Here is a 20,033-nt window from a genome sequence, read left to right on the forward strand (position 1 = left end):
GAAAATGATTTGAGCGATTATTTTCTCAGTTTTCACTAGAGGCATTCTAGATGCATTGGGGAGAAGTTAACTAATTATACATGGTGGGTGCGTTCAAGCAGTAGGATATCGACATGGGGTCCCTGGTTTAGGAGGATTGCTTTGGGTTAGTAGCACAATAGCGTATTGACTGGAATCAAATCCAGTGTTACTGGAGAGAGTGAGATGAGGGCTAGAATATCAGACCGAAGTGAGGAAGGTGGGTTCTGGATTCTGTAGGTAGTTACTAGCAAGATTGTGGTGATGAGTATGACCCATTATTTTTCTGTCTCTCTTTTTTTTTTCACTTGTGTATTTGGATTTTTCTCAGGCCAATTTCTCCTTCGCTCCTCTCGTGTTAGACATGCTCAATTTCCTCATGGATGCCATTCAGACCAACTTCCAGCAGGCTTCAGCTGTGGGGAGCAGCAGCCGGGCTCAGCAGGCCCTCCGGGAGCTGCACACAGTGGACAAGGTTGTTGAGATGACAGACCAGCTGATGGTGAGTGTGTCAGGGTCTGGGAGTTAGGTGCATGTGGGAACCAGCACGTTGACTGAGATGCCAAAGTGTTCTAGACACTCGGAGGAATATCCTTAGAACAGTCAACCCCTGGCCATTCAGAACTTAGAATTTAAGATACCGTGACATCCAGTGTGAAAATCAGCATGTGAGGTGTGTCTTCCAGGGAAGGGAATCCAGAGGTCATTCGGACAAACCCAGTGAGTAAGTTTCCTTTTCAGTTCACATAAACATGTGAACCCCTGGTTGTGAGGAACGACATTTGGGGGAAATTACAATGGTTAGAAATTTCTTCTGTATGTAAAATAGAATACCTCCTTATTGTATCTTCTCCCCTAAGGTTCACCTTGTTTACAAAAATAATGCTTGTCCTCTTCGGCTTAGAGCCAAAGATTACCTTTAGGTCATCTTCCTTTAATTCTTCCTATGACTTGGGTTGTAAGTTGTAAGTCATTATCCACTTTACACCTGCTGCTTAGCACTGACTGTAGGACCCCTGGCGTGGTCTGCCTGGAGTCTTCAGCAGCTGTGTAAAGTAGTAGGAAGTAAAGTGTCGGCATTTCCGGAAGGGAAATGTGAGAATGAGTGAGGTACACAAATAGATCTCACAAGGTGACTGCTTTTAAGGGAAACATCATCACTTGGTAATACACACACATATATTCTGGTATTTTATTAAACATCAGTCACAGTTGGGAATTCCCTGGTGGCCCAGTGGTTAGGACTTGGCGCTTTCACTGCTGTGGCCTGGGTTCAATCCCTGGGCAGGGAACTAAGATCCTGCAAGCCATGTGGCGCAGCCAAAAAAAAAAGGCGTTTTAACATTTTTAAAAAGTGAATACTTTGTATTAATTTAGCTCTATGCAACATTCACTGCATTGTTCTTATTGGACTGACAATAATTTTGATGAATTTACCTAGCTGTCTATGGATTAGAGATTGGAATCCATTGCTTTAATTAATTAATTAATTTTTGGCCGCGTTGTGTTGTCGTTGCTGTGCTCGGGCTTTCTCTGGTTGCAGCCAGCGGGGACTACTCTCTGTTGTGGCGCGCGGGCTTCTCATTCTCGTGGCTTCTCTTGTTGCGGAGCTCGGGCTCTAGGTGCACGGGCTTCAGTGGTTGTGGCGTGCGGGCTTTAGTAGCTGTGGCTCGTGGGCTCTAGAGTGCTGGCTCAGTAGTTGTGGCGCATGGGCTTGGTTGCTCCGCGGCATGTGGGATCTTCCTGGACTAGGGCTCAAACCCATGTCCCCTGCATGGCAGGCGGATTCTTAACCACTGCGCCACCAGGGAAGCCCAGTCCCGTTGCTCTTGAATAACTAAATTGTGCAATGTCTCAGTCACGTGAATAGCATGTGTATGAATCCACTTGATCTTTTTTGCCTTATTACTGCCTTCTCTCTCTGCTTCCCTCTTTGCCAGGTTCCCACATTAGGTTCCCAGGAAGGTGCCTTTGAGAATGTTCGGATGAATTACAGCGGAGACCAGGGCCAGACTATTCGACAGCTAATCAGCGCCCATGTGCTCAGGAGGGTGGCTATGTGTGTGCTCTCCTCCCCTCATGGGCGCCGCCAGCATTTGGCTGTCAGCCATGAGAAAGGCAAGGTGGGTCTTCCAATTCCTTCCCTTTCATCTGAGGTCATGTTTGTCTTAGGTGCTGAGCAAAACAAATAGATGACTATACTCAGATTGGCCCTCAGGGAAAATGTCTATTGGGTTCCAGCAAAGCTTCAGGGACAGAGCTCAACAAACTTTTCTACTTGAACCCTGAGTTACTTTATTAGACTTAGGACCAGTGTGACTAGAACAGAGAGTCTAAATAGTTAATTCCCACTCTATTGTGGGAACCCCTAGGCGAAGGTAACGACTGGTGGTTTCCTAGGACACCGTGGCTCCCAGTCTTTCCCATTTTGGCCACTCTGAGGACACAAGTGGGGAGAGAAGAGTCTTCATAGGAAGGCTCAGTGATCCTTATTTAGTTCTTTCCTGCCCTCCCAGCCCTCTAAGGGCACAAGGAAGTTTATCGTGTTTTATAGAACCAGGAGAGGCTGGAGGAGAGTATCCTAAGTCACACTTTTCTATATTCTGACTTCTTCATTATCAGTAAAGTTGTTTTAATCACAGCTTAAGTGAAAAACAAACTAGAGATTAAAATAGCTCTAAAATCCTTTCAAAAACATTCTCAGTGAAAATGAGAAGGGACAGTATATGGGAATTGTTTAAAAATTTTATGAACTGATTACACGAAGAGAAGTTGGTTTCTTTTGTCATCTCTAGAAGGAGGAGATGAAAGGCATTCCATTCTTTTAACCAGGGAATGTATGACTAGTATTGATCTTGGAGTTTCCTAAGAGACTTGCCCACAAAAAAAGCCTCCAAATCAGTAGCTCTAGTGAAGGAACGTTTTTTTATTGCTCTGTGTTCTCTGAGAGGATGTGGGTTAGGAATAAATTGGTAATTATTCCTTTGCAGATCACTGTCCTGCAGCTCTCAGCTCTCCTGAAGCAAGCAGATTCCAGCAAAAGGAAGCTGACTCTGACCCGCCTGGCTTCTGCCCCAGTCCCCTTTACTGTGCTGAGCCTCACGGGGAATCCGTGCAAGGAGGACTACCTTGCTGTTTGTGGGCTGAAGGTAACAATCCTGATCCAGGTTCGGTTCTGTTAAGCTATGGATCCCAGTCACCTTCTCTCCCCTGTTTTCAGCACCACTTTCTCTTATTCATTGTTGAGATCAGAACTTAAAAGCCATTGGGAACACAAAAGAAATCTCTAAATTTCTTCCAGATCTTCCAGATTTCTTTTGTATTGGAAATAATCCTTGTGTGTTCTTGACACTTGAACATGTTACTAGACAGTCTGAGTACTGTCTGGAGGCAGGGAATATTAGGGAAGAAAAGGCAGCGTTAGAACTCTGAAATTAATTAGGCTACTTTCCAAATCCGTTTTTAACCATTCTGTTCCTTCCACCATGTCCAGGACTGCCACGTGCTGACCTTCAGTAGCTCAGGCTCTGTGTCGGATCATTTGGTTTTGCACCCCCAGTTGGCAACAGGGAACTTCATCATCAAAGCCGTGTGGTTACCTGGTTCACAGACTGAGCTAGCGATCGTCACTGCAGATTTTGTCAAGGTATAGTTACAGCCCTTTGATGATCTCATCCTAGAATGGTTTTGCTTTCAAATCCAGAATGCCTGATCTCCGTTATATGTGCTAGCGTCTCTTAGAAATGAAAAATCCTAACATTTTGTTGCCTTTTGTTATGTTGTTGAGCAGGACCTATCTGTGTGCAGATAGCAGAAAATTGATTCTGGTTCAACACCCGCTGTGTCCAGTTCACAGCCGTTAATTACTGTACTTGGTGTAGAATTTGTTGATGTGTATCTCTCCTCTGCTCATTCCTAAGAGGCAGTGAAGAGATACTTTATCATCTTGTGCTCATTGTCCAGCATTTACAGGTGCTTGCTGAGTGGAGATTGAGTGCTCATTCCTCACTGATTGCAGCTCTGTGGGTGCACCAGGATAGTTTGGGCACGGGACTGAAATGGATCTCCCTTATTTGATCTTTCTTCCTTCCATTCTGCAGATTTATGACCTGTCCGTTGATGCCTTGAGTCCAACCTTCTACTTTCTCCTGCCCAGCTCAAAGATAAGAGATGTTACCTTCCTCTTCAACGAAGAGGGAAAGAACATCATTGTTATAATGTCTTCGGCTGGGTACATCTATACCCAGCTCATGGAAGAGGCCAGCAGTGCCCAGCAGGGACCCTTCTATGTCACTAATGTGCTGGAAATAAACCACGAGGACCTGAAGGTTAGAGCACATGGCACTGTTCCCTTCTGTGCCAGGTTTAATCAGCCTAGCAAGGCTTCTGTTGTTCGTTTCTCTTTTTTCTTCTAACTATTTATCTAATAGCAAAAACTTTAGTCCTTTAGGACTAAACTTGAAGTTCCTGTATTCTCTTGGTATTTTTAAGGTTTCCTGCGGGGATCTCATACTTTAAGAATGAGACCCCATAATCATGGTGTAAAATGAATGAGCAGCCAGAGCAGAAGCTGGTGCCCAGGCAGCATGAGAAGTTAATGCGGATGTTGTGTCTCTGTTGTGATAGGACAGTAACAGCCAGGTGGCAGGTGGCGGTGTGTCTGTCTACTACTCGCACGTGTTGCAGATGCTGTTCTTCAGCTACTGTCAGGGCAGGTCGTTTGCAGCCACCATCAGTAGGACGACGCTGGAGGTGTTGCAGCTCTTCTCCATCAGCATCAAGAGGTGGGGATGGGCACTTAAAGGTGAACTGCCACAGCGCCCATGTTCGGCAGGAGAGCTCCGCCCCTCACAAGGGCTCGCCCTTCCCTGCTTGGTGTCCTTAAATCAAGCGGTGTCCAGTGTTGGTAGGTTGGGCGGCCTGCATGGTTTGTCTCCCACCGTGGAGACCCCAAGCTGTAACAGGTAGTTTGGGGAGCCACTGTCACTCAGAAGGAAAAGCTAGGGTCAGGGTAGCAAATGTGACTTTAATTTGATTACTGAGTTTTGAGAAGAGAATGTAAGTTTCTCCTAGACACTCGTGTTGCTAAGATGCCCTTTAAGTTTCCCTCCTGGGGGGTTGATCAGTAAATAGAACATGGTGTCAGCAGATGGGGCGAGCTTGGAGCTTGGGGAGGTGGAGGCTGCCATCAGACTTCTAGGTGACAGGGGTGTGTGAGGTAGTGAGTGCTTTATTTAAGGAGGAGGCAGCAAAGTTTTAGGGTCTCTTCCCCTCTTTCTTATCTGCCACTGAAAAGCACTTTCTCTCTGGCCTGTATGGTTTGAGATGAAATAAAATGGATACCATTCATACGTAGCTTGATGTGCTTGGAAATTCTTAAAAGGACAATGGGTCATCAGCCTCTGGCAGCTCCGTGACCCTATGCAGTTGACAGCCTTACGCACATAGGGCCACCTATTCTCCAGACCGTAGAACCCAGCAGCTGACTGAGATCCTAAACCAGGACTCTTGCTGGGGGCGCACATTGGGGTGTATGAGAGTATTTATGTGGCTCAGAATAAGACTGAGACTCGTGGGTAATTTGAGTCCTTGGGTGGGTATATTGCTCTGAGAGTCCAGTGGTTCGTGAGGATGGCCTTTAGGTCAAGAAAAGAACTGTTAGATGGTGATTGACACCCTAACTGTGGCCACTTTTGTTGTCTGTAGTTCCAATGGTGGCAGTAAGACGTCTCCTGCCCTTTGCCAGTGGTCTGAGGTGATGAACCACCCTGGCTTGGTGTGTTGTGTCCAGCAAACTACAGGAGTGCCCCTGGTAGTTATGGTGAAACCAGACACTTTCCTCATCCAGGAGATTAAGACTCTTCCTGCCAAAGCAAAGGTCAGTGCCCCGTTCTCCCATCACTTGAATAGACTGTGAACCTGCTCTCTTTTTATATTTGTATGTCATGTCACTTTGCCAGCTCTTTCAATGGAGGCCTATAGAAGAATTTTCTCCTAGACGCCTTTTCTTTGGCAGCCTCGGCACCCCCTCAGTTGACCACGAATCCAGTTGCTTCTCTGCCTCTTTCTGTAGGTTCTGATCTATAGGTGCGGGAACTACCACTCCTCTGTCCCCTCCTCCTAGATCCAGGACATGGTCGCCATCAGGCACACAGCCTGCAATGAGCAGCAGCGGACAACGATGATCTTGCTGTGTGAGGATGGCAGCCTGCGCATCTACATGGCCAACGTGGAGAACACCTCCTACTGGCTTCAGCCCTCCCTGCAGCCCAGCAGTGTCATCAGCATAATGAAGCCTGTTCGAAAGCGCAAAACAGCTACCATCAGTAAGGCCCCTCCTCAGAAGACTGGTAGGGGTCGGGGACTTAGAGTAGACTGTTGTAGATAGCCGTGAAGAAACAGGGACTGTCCTGCTGTGTGGCTCATAAAGGTAGAGGCTGTGCTGGCTAGTTTCTCAGAAGCAGGGTCAAGGTTCCGGAGGCCGCTCAGCATTCTGTGCACGGCAGGCACCTGTTGGCTGTCCACTTCAGGCAGCAGTTCCTAGGTGCCCAGGAAAGAATTCTCTCTTGGACCTGGTTTGAGATGGCTTTCTCTGGGTTTAAGAAAAATGGCTTCCCTGAGGTGGTGTGCAGGATGGAACTGATGGAGGAGTAGATCCTTTGGCTGGTTCATCCTCGCCGACTGGTGTAGAAGCCGTCATAGGTGTCTGAGCTGGAAGTCTTTGCTCTTGAGTGATGGAGGAGGACTCTTCAGGGAGTGAAAGCTTGAGTTTAGGAGTGAGTGACTCGGGTTGAGCAAAGATCTTTACAGGTTCACCCCACTCTCCGGAATTTGTTCTAGAGTCTGTGTTTGAGATATCATGCAGCTCATCTTCCTGTAAAGAAATCGTTTCCTTTGTTTATTTTAAATAAACCGGCTCCGAGAGAGCTTGTTGTTACCAAGCGTACCCAATACTGACATCAGATTTCTTCGCCCCGCTAGGTTGTGTTGTGGTTGGGGATGATGACTGTTGGACAGCTGACCGCGTGTAGGCATCATACCGATGCAAACCTTATAATCCCGAGTTGGCCTAGAAAGATTAGGGAGCACGTGTGAGCTTAGGAGCACAGAGGTGGTAGGGATCGCACTAATGTTGCTCCGTGGCAATCTGATGCTGTTCTCCACAGCGACTCGCACATCTAGCCAAGTGACCTTCCCCATTGACTTCTTTGAACACAACCAGCAGCTGACAGATGTGGAGTTTGGTGGTAATGACCTCCTGCAGGTCTACAACGCACAACAGATAAAGCACCGGCTGAATTCCACTGGCATGTATGTGGCCAACACCAAGGTGAGGACTGACTGCACCGTGCTGGGTAGAAGGACTCGAGGACACATTTAGAAGGTTTGAGGACACATCTCGTCTTAGAATGCAAGACTCACAGTCATTAGCCCTTGATTCTAGTTTCGTGGTCCCTAGAATGAATGAATGTTCTCGCTTCCATGCCAGAGGGCTCCTATTCCCATGTTGTCATAGGGTTCCTGTGCACAGGGCGGCAGGAGGTGGTTAATGCTGGGGAGAAAGAAGCCTGAAACTGAAGAGTCTACTCCCTGCTTCTGTTTTCCCATCCTTGGAAGAAAAGAAGTCAGTGCTGAGGAGTTAAAAAGGATAAAGGTCTTTTGTAGGATCACGCATTGTGTCACTGTCACAGGAAGGATTGAAAGTTTGCCCTTAAGAACTTGCAGTAATTGTATGATATGTGCCTCTTCTCCCTCCAGCCTGGTGGCTTCACCATTGAGATCAGTAACAACAACAGCACTATGGTGATGACAGGCATGCGGATCCAGATTGGGACCCAGGCAATTGAACGGGCCCCATCATATATTGAGATCTTCGGCAGAACCATGCAGCTTAACCTGAGTCGCTCACGCTGGTTTGACTTCCCCTTCACCAGAGAAGAAGCCCTGCAGGCCGATAAGAAGCTGAACCTCTTCAGTGAGTCCCCAGCCCCTGGCATAGACTGTATCCTTCTCGTTATGAATTCTGACTGGGTGGCCACTTCTCTGTGGCTTTCCAGTATTCTAGGAACCGTCTGCTCTGCTGATAGCTCTGTGGTCTCTGCCATCATGAAACTTTGAGCTTCGTTTGCGATATAAAGGAAACAAGATTACAGGAAAGGGATATACTCGAGAATGGGAGGGGTAAAGACAGGGCAAAACTCTGCTTCAGGGCTCACTTCTGTAGGGTTGGGTAGCCTTGCTGATGGTGCTGCCTGCATGTGTAGGCAGCAAGCTTAGCATGTGAAATTGCAAGGCTTTCTTAAGGCGCAGATGCAGGCCTCAGGGCACATGTCACTGAGAGATGGTTAGCAATGCCTTTAAACCCTCAGAGTACACATCCCTGAGCCTTTCATAGGGCGGGCAACGTTCCCTACCGTTTACTGGCCACCTGTCTGATACTTTTCCTTCCAGAAACAGTTGCTCTTGGTATTCATTCATGATGATGATCTGTGCTTTGAACAAAAGGAGTGTTTAGAGATCCCTGGGGGTGGAGTTGGGAGGTACGGTACCCTGATAGCACCAGAGGATCCCTACACCGGTGTTTGGGGCCTCTTCTTCTGAGTAGGAGACTTCATGGGCTTTTGGTCCATGGAACTGTTTCTACACGTATTCAGCACCTATACACGATGAAAGTGCTACTGAAGTCTCAGGAGATAAAGTCCCTCTATGCCTGTGAAACGGATGAGGCTTGGGACTTTGTCCCAGCTAGTCTGGTCTTTGCTTTGTAGGCGGTGGCGGCGACCCTTCAGGGAATGTGCCTCCTAAAAGCTTGCTCTTGCTCACTGCAGTTGGGGCCTCGGTGGATCCAGCAGGTGTCACCATGATCGATGCTGTGAAAGTCTATGGCAAGACTAAGGAGCAGTTTGGCTGGCCTGATGAGCCCCCGGAAGAGTTCCCTTCTGCCTCCGTCAGCAACATCTGTCCTGCAAACCTGAGCCAGAGCAATGGCACGGGAGACAGTGATTCAGCTGCCCCTACCACCACGAGTGGAACTGTCCTGGAGAGGTACCGGCACTGACAGGGGCTGAATTCAGTTCTCACCGGTTCTCACTCTCCCAGCAGAACCTGTGTCTCGAGAGAGTGAGCCTCTAAGTGTCCCAAGTCTGGCCTGTGATTTTTTCAGGATTTCACGCAGTGTCTCCTTAGTGTGCCGACAAGGCCTGGAGGCAGCTCAGAGCCATCTGACTCCCAGGGCTCTGCCTGGACCCTTCTGTCCCTTCCCTTCTCTTAATAAGCTCAGGTACCCTTTGGAGTAGCCAGAGGCTGCTGACCAGAAGATGCTTAAGCCAGTATTATAGATTAGGATCTAGTCTTGCTGAAGTTATAGGGGAAAATCTTCCCTTTCATTCCGATTTCATCGTCTTCTCATCTTCCTCTGCAGCAGCTATTTCATGTGGTAATAACGCTGCTGGCAAGAGGCTGTCCCAGGCATCTTGTAGCAGAGTGCAGAGCCTCCTGAGGCTCCCCCCAGTGGCCTTCTTGAGCATTGCGCTTGGCTTCTTTGCGCTGGGGAGCTGCTGGTTTGCCGTGGCAGATGCGGGATGTAAGACGTTTAGTTCCTACATTGTAAGTCGTAGGAATAGCCTGGCTTGGAATCACGGCCTCCTGCCAGCAGCCTCCCCACCCAACCCCTTTTCTCTCTCTTTCTTCCGCCCCCCACCCTATTCTTATATTGTTTGCTTAGGATGTATTTCCGGGTTTCTCTGAGCTTCACATTTTTTTCCTTTTTTTTCTTTTGCTTCTCCCCCAAGTTCTGAAACTGAGTCCCTAACCAAGCTGGACCGGTTAGTATGCCCTCTTTCTTTTCTCTGCACGAGCGAGTGTGTGTCAGAGAGCGGTGTAACCGATGGCGTGGCTTTGCGTTGATTCCGCTTCTGTGGAAAAGTCCTCCTGCTTCTTTCTGTTCTGGTCATTGCATGGCTGCAGAGCTGTCCCGTGTCAAAGTGGAGAATGCGGAGGGTTGTACGTGCGTGCTTGGTGTCGGCCGCTTCAGACTCTTGGCGTCCCCTTCCTTACCCCATCCCTCTCTGCTCCCTCTCTACAGTGGATGAGAAGCGGGGAGGGGGCGCCGGGACAGTGGAAAAGTTCTACTGTCTGAAAAGCCACCAGAGAGCTTGTTCTGTCCACCGTGGTTTTATGTCCCAGGTCTCTCTTTCCTGGCTCTTTACTGCCTTCCTCTGCCCCTTGACCTTTTTCTCTCCAGCTGCCTTCTCCACACTTTGCCCTCTCTGTCCAGAGCTTCAGCCCTCAGGATGTTGGTCTTTTCACTGTGCTGCATTAAACCCACAGGAGTGAGCCCTTGGGAGCGTGTCACTTGGTACCCTTCAGTGGTTGGGTTTCCTGTCCTTCCCTTAGAGAAAATTGCCCAGTTTCCTAAAGGTGCTTTATAGTACCCTTTGAACGTTGGCAATTGGCATGCACCTGAAAATACAGTTTGTTCTCTTCTCCGTACTTGGGGAATTCATACGAAGTGCCTTTGTGCATTTTCTTGGAGGTGTAAGTAAAATATAACCCCAGCTCTCCCAGTATAAGAAGATGGTTTTAACCTTTCCCTTTGTGTGTCCCCTCTGCCTACTGATCTATGGGGCACCTGAGCTTCGGGTCCCATTGCATCAAGACTGTTAAGCCCTTCTCAGGGATCCCTGCCGCAGGCAGCAGGAGGAAGCACATTTATCCGCTTTGAGGAAGAAAAGCCCTGTCTTTGAGTTACAGATTATGAACATGGCCTCAGGTTGATCTCCGAGCAGGAGCCAGGTTTCTTCTGGCCTGTAATACAAGGAAACGATATGCATGGTGCCTGTGGCAGGTCTTATTGTGCTTTGATTTTGTGTTTGGCATTCATTAGCTGTCCCCAAGGTCCTCACGACTGTAGTCTGCAGGCTAAAGCACCAGGCAGAGAGAAGGGTTGTCATACTCACACCACTCTTCTGTCTCCCTAGGCTGGTTGTGAGTTCTTTAGAAGCCCTGGAAAGCTGCTTTGCTGTTGGCCCAATCATCGAGAAGGCAAGTTACTTTTTTTTTTTGCGGTACGCGGGCCTCTCATTGCCGTGGCCTCTCCCGTTGTGGAGCACAGGCTCCGGACGCGCAGGCTCAGCAGCTATGGCTCACGGGCCCAGCCACTCCGCGGCACGTGGGATCTTCCCGGACCGGGGCACGAACCCGTGTCCCCTGCATCGGCAGGCGGACTCTCAACCACTGCGCCACCAGGGAAGCCCCAAGTTACTTTTTTAAAGCACATGGGAGCTTTCTGAAGAGGCAGGAAGTCAGTGGAGTCATCAGAGGCCTTGAAGCCTCGCAGCTAAAGAACATTCATAGCATAATCTTGATTTGCAAAGGTGATCCAGAGGAGTCTTCAGCTTAAGGCCTTATGTCCTACTTTTGGGGGACCCATAGTGAGAGTGTTTTGTACAATAGGATGAATAATCAATGTTCTGATTAAAGAACATTGTTCTGGGAGTCATGACCTTGGACTCTCTTTACCTGTATTGTGGGAGGATTGTAATTTCTGAAATTCTTTGTTTTGCTCCTTGCGGTCCGTGGAGCCTAACCTAGTCCTGGTGGCTGAGAAGGGAGGAAGGCGTGGGGGGCAGCGTGTGGGCAGTTTATCCTGCATGGATTTGGTGGGGTTAGTGACAACCCTGCTGTCTTCTGCATCAGGAGAGAAACAAGAATGCAGCTCAGGAGCTGGCCACTCTGCTGCTGTCCCTGCCAGCGCCTGCCAGTGTCCAGCAGCAGTCCAAGAGCCTTCTGGCCAGCCTGCACACCAGCCGCTCAGCCTATCACAGCCACAAGGTAATCAGGGGTGCCTTCTGTCGAAGCGTAAGTTGTGGTACTGACAGGGAATCGAGCAAGTTGGCTTTTTGGATGTAAAGCAAAGGCGTAGCAAAGTAAGGTGGGGAGAGGAGAGCGTTGAGATTAGACCCACACATCCTAAAGTTTCTCCTGAGAAATTAATAACTATCACTCAAAATGAGGACAAGCCAGTAATGGGCCCCTGGTTTGCATTCATTTTGTTCTGTTATCTAATAGGATCAGGAAGATTTAAGGAAGGGAGGGGAGGGATGCTTGAGGAGGGGTGGCTGCTCACTGGAAGAGTGGGGCGGGAAGTCACTCAGGAGGTCAGGGCTCCTGGTGTTTCCACTCCTGCACCTGTGCCACAGCCCTCAGTGAGGTGTACTTGCTTGTGATGAATTTGGTAAGTGGTTGTTGGAGAGACTGAGGGGGAAATCTGGGGAGAGAGGGTCTCACCTATAAAAGTAAGTAGCGACTGAAGGCAGTAAGTTAGGCCAGTTTCTAAAAATGGGAGAGACTGTTGACAGTTCAGATCCGTGAGGAGGAAGCCGCCAGCCCAGATGCCTTGGTGCCTCCGACCCAGAGAGCTGAGAAGTGCGAGCTAACCTGCTGAACCTGTCAAGGAAAGGCGCTTTTGGAAACATAGTTTTGGTATGAAGCTGCGAAGAAATGACTTCCATAGGGAGGAGATCCGGGATGTTGTATGTAGCTCTGGAGAATTGGCTGGTATTTCTAGTTTTCCTGTCATACTTTGGTACTGATTTCATGGCTTTCGATTTTTTTTTTTTTAAGTGTCTTTAGCGTTTTATTATATGAAGAAGTTGAACTGTGTTGGGCTGCTTTGAAGGTTTGTTCCAGGTAGTCCATGGTAATTAACCTGTTCTCTCGAGTGGAGGTAGCCAGCCTGATGATCTGTCGGTTCCCCTCTCCTCTGTGCTTTAGTGCCCAGGCCTTCCTTGCTTTTGGTTCATCCTCTGTGATTCTTTTGTTGTAGGATCAGGCCTTGCTGAGCAAAGCTGTGCAGTGTCTCAGCACATCCAGCAAAGAAGGCAAGGATTTGGACCCTGAGGTCTTCCAGAGGCTGGTGGTCACAGCTCGCTCCATTGCCATCATGCGCCCTAATAACCTTGTCCACTTTACGGAGTCAAAGCTGCCCCAGATGGAAACAGGTGAACTTGGCCTGTGTGGCCGTGGTCCTGAAATCTGCTTGCTACACCACCTTCTTTACTCTCTCGTCGTCTTCTTGTTCTCACTGGCTTCTGACTGACATCATGCTCTGAGACAGGGATTTTACTCTCTTGTCTTTATATCTTGAAGGGCTTTTGACATTAGAATTGTATCGTTCTAAGTAAATACTGTTTCCAGTACTTACCCCTTGCATTACTCTTGAGTTTATTTAGTGCTCTGGACATCAGATATAATCTGTCTCTGAATTTACTACTTCTTTAAGATCTTCAGGGTAAAGTTAAGCTTGTGCCCTGGTTGCTTGAAAGTAATAGGATCATGTCTTTTGCTTTCGTGCTGTACTTTTGCCAGTATTTTATTAATATCTGTAGCCTTTCTCAGTGCTTGATTCTATTTCCTCCTCTCTCCTCACATTGGCTGTGTACCAAACCTGCTTTGCTTTCATCAAATAGAGCTTATTGATGCCTTTACAGTTCTGTTACTTACATATTTCCATATGCTGTCATCATCCTGTTCCTCCTCTAATACTGTAATTCACGAATCATTCTAGAAAATTGCAGATGTTCCCCTAGCTTTTAGAAGTTGAACAGTTGCACCTGAGATCTCTGAATCTGCTGTAAGCTCCTGAATGCTCCCCTTCTACTTAATTCTAACATACAATGTTTTCTGTGATATTCCTTTCCCAGACTGTTTTTTTCCTAGATGTGCCTGCTGGAGTCTAGGGATAGTTGGCATATTGACTGGGGCCCCACTTGAAACTCCCTCCCCAGGCAAGCTTCCTTGACCTGAGTTAACCTTAAATTAAATTCCATCTTAGATTTACCATCGTTAATAATTTGTTTTTTCTCCTGCTTAGAAGGAGCGGATGAGGGGAGAGAACCTCAGAAGCAGTTGGAGGGGGACTGCTGTAGTTTCATCACCCAGCTGGTGAACCACTTCTGGAAACTCCATGCATCCAAACCCAAGAATGCCTTCTTGGCACCTGCCTGCCTGCCAGGTATCATGTTAAAAGGGATACTTGATAGTGAAGCCTGATGTAAGTTTTTTCTTGGAACAGATTGAACTCTTCACCTTTAGCCTTCATCATCTGTCTCTTCCAGAGTGGATATTTAGTGAATATTTAGGAAACAGAAGCCTGTGAGATCAATGTTCCTGATTAGAGGAATTTAGCAGTGTAGCAGAGAAGTAGGACTTTCTTGTATCTCTCATGTCGGATTGAATACTTCACGTAAAGAAGTGTGTGCGTGCGTGTCCCCTTAGTGGTGTTTATAATTGTTTTCAAAAAAGTCTTTGAGGGGGCTACCCTGGTGGCGCAGTAGTTAAGAATCCGCCTGCCAGTGCAGGGGGCACGGGTTTGATCCCTGGTCCGGGGAGATCCCACATGCCACGGAGCAGCTAAGCCCGTGCGCCACAACTACTGAGCCCGTGCTCTAGAGCCTGCGAGCCACAACTACTGAGCCCGTGTGCCTCAACTACTGAAGCCCGCGCACCTAGAGAGCATGCTTCACAACAAGAGAAGCCACCGCAATGAGAAGCCCACTTGCCGCAACTAGAGAAAGCCCGCACGCAGTAACAAGGACCCAGTGCAGCCGTAAACAAACAAATAAATAAGTAAATTTATTTATTTAAAACAAAACCCAAAAAGCATCATACTAGAGAATTATTTTATTTCTAAGCTACTGCTGCCTTTGGTATCTAACTTTTCACACTAAGGTTTTTAGGTGGAAGAGTAATAAGGTTCTGAATAGCAATCTAGAAAAGTAGAAGGACCCCTGTTACTCATTTGTGTTTGGACATTGCTTGGGCAGTAAACCCAAAAGGCCTGTTAGGGTCATCTTTATCACCTAAGGTTTGGAGATAGTAGGGAACATTCAGACTCTGCTCAGCTCTTCACATTTCTCTGCCCTGTCTCTTGATATCCATAGAGAGTAGACACCTATTTATTTCTGTGGTGCAGGATATTTGGAAAGGCTTTTGGAGACAGTTTGGGAGATTTAGGAGACTATTAATAAATCACAAACAATGCCTACAGCCTACATTCTACGTGTGTGTGTTGTTTTGCTGTGTGTGCTTGTCATTTTCTTGTTAGCTTGACCTTTACGTGGGCATAAGAATTTGTACTTTTGTCTTTGACTGTCAAGTAGTTAGAAGTTTTTTCACCATCTATTTCTCCCCTTTAGGCCTAACTCATATTGAAGCTACCGTTAATGCTCTGGTAGACATTATCCATGGCTACTGTACCTGTGAGCTGGACTGTATTAATACAGCATCCAAGATATACATGCAGATGCTACTGTGTCCTGTACGTATCATTACAACCCCAGATAATCCTTATCTGGGAATGTCTGGAAAAAATTTTTTTTATAAGTTTGCTAATTAATGAAATAAAACAGACTTAAAGGAGGGTGTAATGGGAATTAAGAATTTTACATATCAGTAAAACCTTTAACATCTTACTCATTCCATGGAAAGAAGGGTTTGAAAAGGGAATGGACTTGGTTTGTTTTATTCAGTGCTGAGTCCCCAGGGAATATGCTGATGGTTGCTTCATAGTTAATGCTAAGTAAGTATTAATTAAATGAGTACCTGAAGGAACATCATCAAGATCTATTTCCAGTGACTCTGGCATAGAAGCTAGTGTTGGAAGTACTGATTTTATAGCAGAGCTAAGTGAGCCTGGTCATCTGATGAAAAGCCAAAACCAATTTGTAGACAGCCAGAGGGACTTCAGGGCCAAATGACCTGCCAGTCTATTACCAGGAGCTAAGATACAAGAATGTAGCATATGGGGCTTCTATATGCCAGGTCAGGGAAATGGGCTTAACTGCTGACCTGATTCCGCAGGTTGCAGGTGAGAGCAGGCAGATCTTCCACATGCATGTGATTGTCCAAGAAAGGAAAGTGTTTATAGGCAGTTTCATGAATAATATTAAAACCTAAGAATGATGGTTTCCTTTCAACCTCAGGATCCTGCCGTGAGCTTCTCTTGTAAACAAGCTCTAATTCGAGTCCTAAGGCCGAGGAACAAGCGGAGACATGTGACGTTGCCCTCCTCCCCTCGAAGCAACACTCCAATGGGTAATGTGAGGTCTGGGTTTAGGCTTGTGCAAGTGTGGCGGGGGGAGAAGGGAAATAAAGCACTAGGACGTGCTGCTCGTGTTGACCAAGGCCCTGGAGACTTCTGGTTATGTATCCATTGTTTTACGCCGCCTTATTCCATGAAGAATTGAAGGTGGTGTATAAAAAACGCATAGTAAGTAGAATAAAAAGAAGGAAAATCGAGGCCAGGGGAAAATAAAGGTACAGTAGTAAAATCAAGCCAAGAGCATAAAATCTACATCACAAAGTCCTGCATGGTTGTTAAGTGAAGATCTTATTTTTGGCTGAAAGCTTCCCAAAAGCCAGAGTGAAAATAAAATGAGAACAGTTCAAAAATCACAGTGACTAAAGAAGAAACCCACCATTTTCCAGGAAATGAGAAATTTCCCCGCATGAGAGCTCTTACATTAAGGGTCCATTTTGTTGCCTAATGGGTAGTGTCTTCAGGGGACTTACCTACAATAAGATTGACAGCAAATTTCCCTCTTAATACACTTGGATACAAGTCAAGGACGTAGCATTTAACATTTTAGGAAAAGCAGTTCTACCAATTGTCTAAATCTTAGCAGCAGTATATTGTGTAACTCCGGTTACTTGGTTTAGCTCAGAAGTTAAACTTCCAATGTAAGTCACATACATAGTTTAAAATTTTATTTTAGTCACCTGATAAAGAGTAAAGAAATATTTGAAATTAACTTACTGATAATTCAATATATCAAAAATATTATTTCAACACATAATTAATATAAAAGATTATTAGTAAAATATTTTCCATTCTTAAAAATGTTTTTTGTACTGTCTTAAAAATCTAGTGTGGGGCGGTGGGTGCGAGGGAGGTCCAAGAGGGAGGGGATATAGGTATACATACAGCTGATTCACTTCATTGTATAGCAGAAACTAACAACATTGTAAAGCAATTATACTCCAATAATAAAAAAATCTAGTGCATACTGTATACACTAACATCACATCTCCATGTGGACTAGCCACGTTGTAACTAGTGGCTGTGGCTACTACTGTGTGGTCCAGTGCAGGTTTAGAGGAGCGCATGCAGCTTCACGACCTTCAGACAACCTTCCTCGAGTATCATTCATCTTAAGCTTTTGATGAGTCAGGCAACGGTTTGTGCATCTTTTCTCTGTGGAGAAGCTAGAGTCCGGATAGCTTATGTTTCCGGTTAAGGTCATATCCACATACTTTTTCAGCCCATTGAGTGGAAGGCAAGGTCTCCATCCTTTTCTGATAATTAGGAGTCTAACCTGGGCTTCAACCTTTTTAGAAGGCTTTTCCCCTTCATACAGAAGCTGGTCCGGGTAGGACCTGTAGTGCTGTGCTGAAAGAACCAGCTTTCATTCGATGGTTTCACATCACAATTGGTTCTTCTCTTAATGATTATGTAGTGTGAAAATCTCACTGACCCAGTTGTTTTGGGGGAAGAAAAGTAAGATAACACTCCAAGCTGCCGTGACAGATAATAAAGAAACATCTCAATTGTATTATTTTCCCTGTCTTGTCCAGGGTCTCCTGAGGGTTGGCACAAGCTCATGGGACCTGCTGGTCCTAGATTTTTCTGCTTTATGGAATCCAAGGGTTTTTGTTTCTGTTTTCCTTCATCAGCTGGAAAAGACTTCTCCTAATTGGAGCAGGCTGTCACTGCCAGCCCCACCTTCCCAGATCCTGCTAGGTCCAGGAAGCAGGAGAACAAGGCCAGGCACGGCTCCCTGGAATTTATCTCTAAAGCACAGGGCACTAGCTGGTAGCTTGCTTGTCTTGGTTTTTGTTTGCTATGTAATAGCTTATCTTACCACACGCCGAGGAAGGAAGGAGCAAGCACCCTCAGGTGACTGGGGTTTCTTTGACTCAGGAGACAAGGATGATGATGACGATGATGACGCAGATGAGAAAATGCAGTCGTCAGGGATCCCGAATGGTGGTCACATCCGTCAGGAAAGCCAGGAACAGAGTGAGGTGGACCACGGAGATTTTGAGATGGTGGTGAGTCTCTGGCAGCAGGAGAGGGGAGGAGGAGCCTCAGAACTCTCCTCTAGCTCTTATTCAGTGTACTTCCACAAGCTGCCGTTTACCACGGGACACTGACGGAGCTTTCTCTCTGCAGTCTGAGTCGATGGTCCTGGAGACAGCTGAAAATGTCAACAATGGCAACCCCTCTCCCCTGGAGGCCCTGCTGGCAGGCGCAGAGGGCTTCCCCCCCATGCTGGACATCCCGCCTGATGCAGATGACGAGACTATGGTTGAACTAGCCATTGCCCTGAGCCTGCAGCAGGACCAGCAAGGTAGAAGGCAATGCCAGGAACACAGTGGCCCATTGGCCTTGCACAGGAAAGAGGGTTTGGCAGTTACTGATATCCAGCTGACTTAACTCGTCCCCAGATTTGGGGAGAGGTTGATCTGGGTGAGAGCTGTTCAGAGATACAGGTGGAGAGTGAGAGGGATCACGGTGGGATTTTTAGTCTGGGAGCCAATCTCATAGTTTCTGTTAGTTTGGTCTTTTGGATTGTTTCCTCCCAAATCTGTTAGATTCCTCCAGCCTGTGTCCTGCCTGAGCTGAAGGAAGGCTTCCACCATCTCTGTAACTAAATTTGGTGGGTGGACAGCAGTGGCTGTTGAGTAACTTCCTCTAGGCCAAAGGGGGTCACACGCTGGTGAGTTTAGACTCCTGAGGGCAGCAGGTGGCCAAGCGGCGCTGTGGATGGGGTCTGGAGGGGATGCTGTGCTCACTCTCCACTTGTTTCCCAGGCAGCAGCAGCAGTGCCCTGGGCCTGCAGAGCCTGGGGCTGTCCGGCCAGGCACCCAGCTCTTCCTCTCTGGACGCAGGAACCCTCTCTGACACCACAGCATCAGGTAACTGTCCACAGCAAGGAGCGCGGCTCAGGGCCCCAGGACCCTCAGGCCTCGTTTCCAACGCTGTGAGAGTGTAATGGGCAGCTGCTTTGACAGGCCATCCTGGACTTCCTGCTTGTGCCTTTGCTTTAGAAATGCGGGTGTGGAAGGCATAGTGATGCAGCTTGGCAAAGGCATTCATGGCTCTGCTTCCCTACACTTTGCATGCTGCCTGGCTTCAGCTAATTCCCCAAGGAAAGGCCAAGAGAACAGCTTGCAGGTTGATCGGCTTTAGAGCTTAAATCACAGCTTTCAGGGTTCTTCACCAGAGTTCTAACATTTTAGACAGTTTCAAAAGGGAGACGAGAAATGGAGCTCAAACCTTTTAACTTTTTTCTCTTCATTTGCAAATAAAAGTGAAGCTACAAGAAGCTGAGTTACACTTCAGGTCAGCGTGGGATCTGAGCTTGGTGGATAGGGTTTTTATGGACAATTCAAATGCATAGGAAATCTTCAGACCTCATTTTGTGTGTACTTTCAATCACTTTTCCTAATCTGATAAGAAAAAAAATATGTCCTGAGTGGAGAGTTGGACCAAATAGAGGAGGATGGGACATCTGAAGAATCTACTGGAAAATCGGCCCCTGAGTAATTTAAGGGTTGATTGAGAGTTTCCAGACTGATGTGTCCCTCTATTTGTTTCTTTTTTTTTTTCTTTGTTTTTTTGTTTTGGGCGTTTTATCTTGGATAGATAAGAAAGGGAGAAACGGGCTGTCCCCTCTCGCCTGCTGTCATGGCTTGTTGCTTTTCTTAGGTCTCTTTAGTTGCTGTCATTTCAGGCTTGGGGGTCACTGTTGTGCTGTGCCAGTATGTTCCTACTGTGCTCTGTGGCTGTCTTGGCTTTTCTCCCCCATGTGTCTCATCCAGCATTTTCCTCCTGTCTCAGCTCAGCCCTGATCCTGGATGCTGTGGCTGTCTCTGGGGAATTTCCTTGCTTCGTTATTAGCATCTGATGAGGACGATTAGGAAGTTTGAAATTTCCGAATGAGCTCCCCTCT

General features: G+C 47.1%; 1 protein-coding gene across 4 annotated transcripts in view; it reads left to right on the plus strand.

The window, feature by feature from the left end:
- Positions 1 to 20,033, plus strand: part of UBR4 (ubiquitin protein ligase E3 component n-recognin 4) — a 127,492-nt gene that overhangs the window by 45,101 nt on the left and 62,358 nt on the right. For 2 of the 4 annotated variants that reach the window (XM_024749779.1, XM_024749780.1), the window contains exons 39-59: positions 350 to 520; positions 1,959 to 2,141; positions 3,009 to 3,167; positions 3,512 to 3,664; positions 4,119 to 4,346; positions 4,645 to 4,802; positions 5,725 to 5,896; positions 6,143 to 6,344; positions 7,185 to 7,348; positions 7,777 to 7,993; positions 8,847 to 9,063; positions 10,998 to 11,061; positions 11,716 to 11,850; positions 12,845 to 13,019; positions 13,722 to 13,805; positions 13,892 to 14,032; positions 15,216 to 15,337; positions 16,002 to 16,113; positions 17,999 to 18,129; positions 18,251 to 18,428; positions 18,892 to 18,996. In XM_024749779.1, the coding sequence (XP_024605547.1) occupies positions 350 to 520; positions 1,959 to 2,141; positions 3,009 to 3,167; positions 3,512 to 3,664; positions 4,119 to 4,346; positions 4,645 to 4,802; positions 5,725 to 5,896; positions 6,143 to 6,344; positions 7,185 to 7,348; positions 7,777 to 7,993; positions 8,847 to 9,063; positions 10,998 to 11,061; positions 11,716 to 11,850; positions 12,845 to 13,019; positions 13,722 to 13,805; positions 13,892 to 14,032; positions 15,216 to 15,337; positions 16,002 to 16,113; positions 17,999 to 18,129; positions 18,251 to 18,428; positions 18,892 to 18,996 (3,271 nt within the window). The remainder of the gene's footprint in view (positions 1 to 349; positions 521 to 1,958; positions 2,142 to 3,008; positions 3,168 to 3,511; positions 3,665 to 4,118; positions 4,347 to 4,644; positions 4,803 to 5,724; positions 5,897 to 6,142; positions 6,345 to 7,184; positions 7,349 to 7,776; positions 7,994 to 8,846; positions 9,064 to 10,997; positions 11,062 to 11,715; positions 11,851 to 12,844; positions 13,020 to 13,721; positions 13,806 to 13,891; positions 14,033 to 15,215; positions 15,338 to 16,001; positions 16,114 to 17,998; positions 18,130 to 18,250; positions 18,429 to 18,891; positions 18,997 to 20,033) is intronic. The other 2 variants (XM_024749781.1, XM_024749782.1) reach the window with 2 other exon arrangements.

This window comes from Neophocaena asiaeorientalis, unplaced genomic scaffold (assembly GCF_003031525.2).
Source record: "Neophocaena asiaeorientalis asiaeorientalis breed wild unplaced genomic scaffold, Neophocaena_asiaeorientalis_V1.1 scaffold275, whole genome shotgun sequence".
NCBI lineage: Eukaryota > Metazoa > Chordata > Mammalia > Artiodactyla > Phocoenidae > Neophocaena > Neophocaena asiaeorientalis.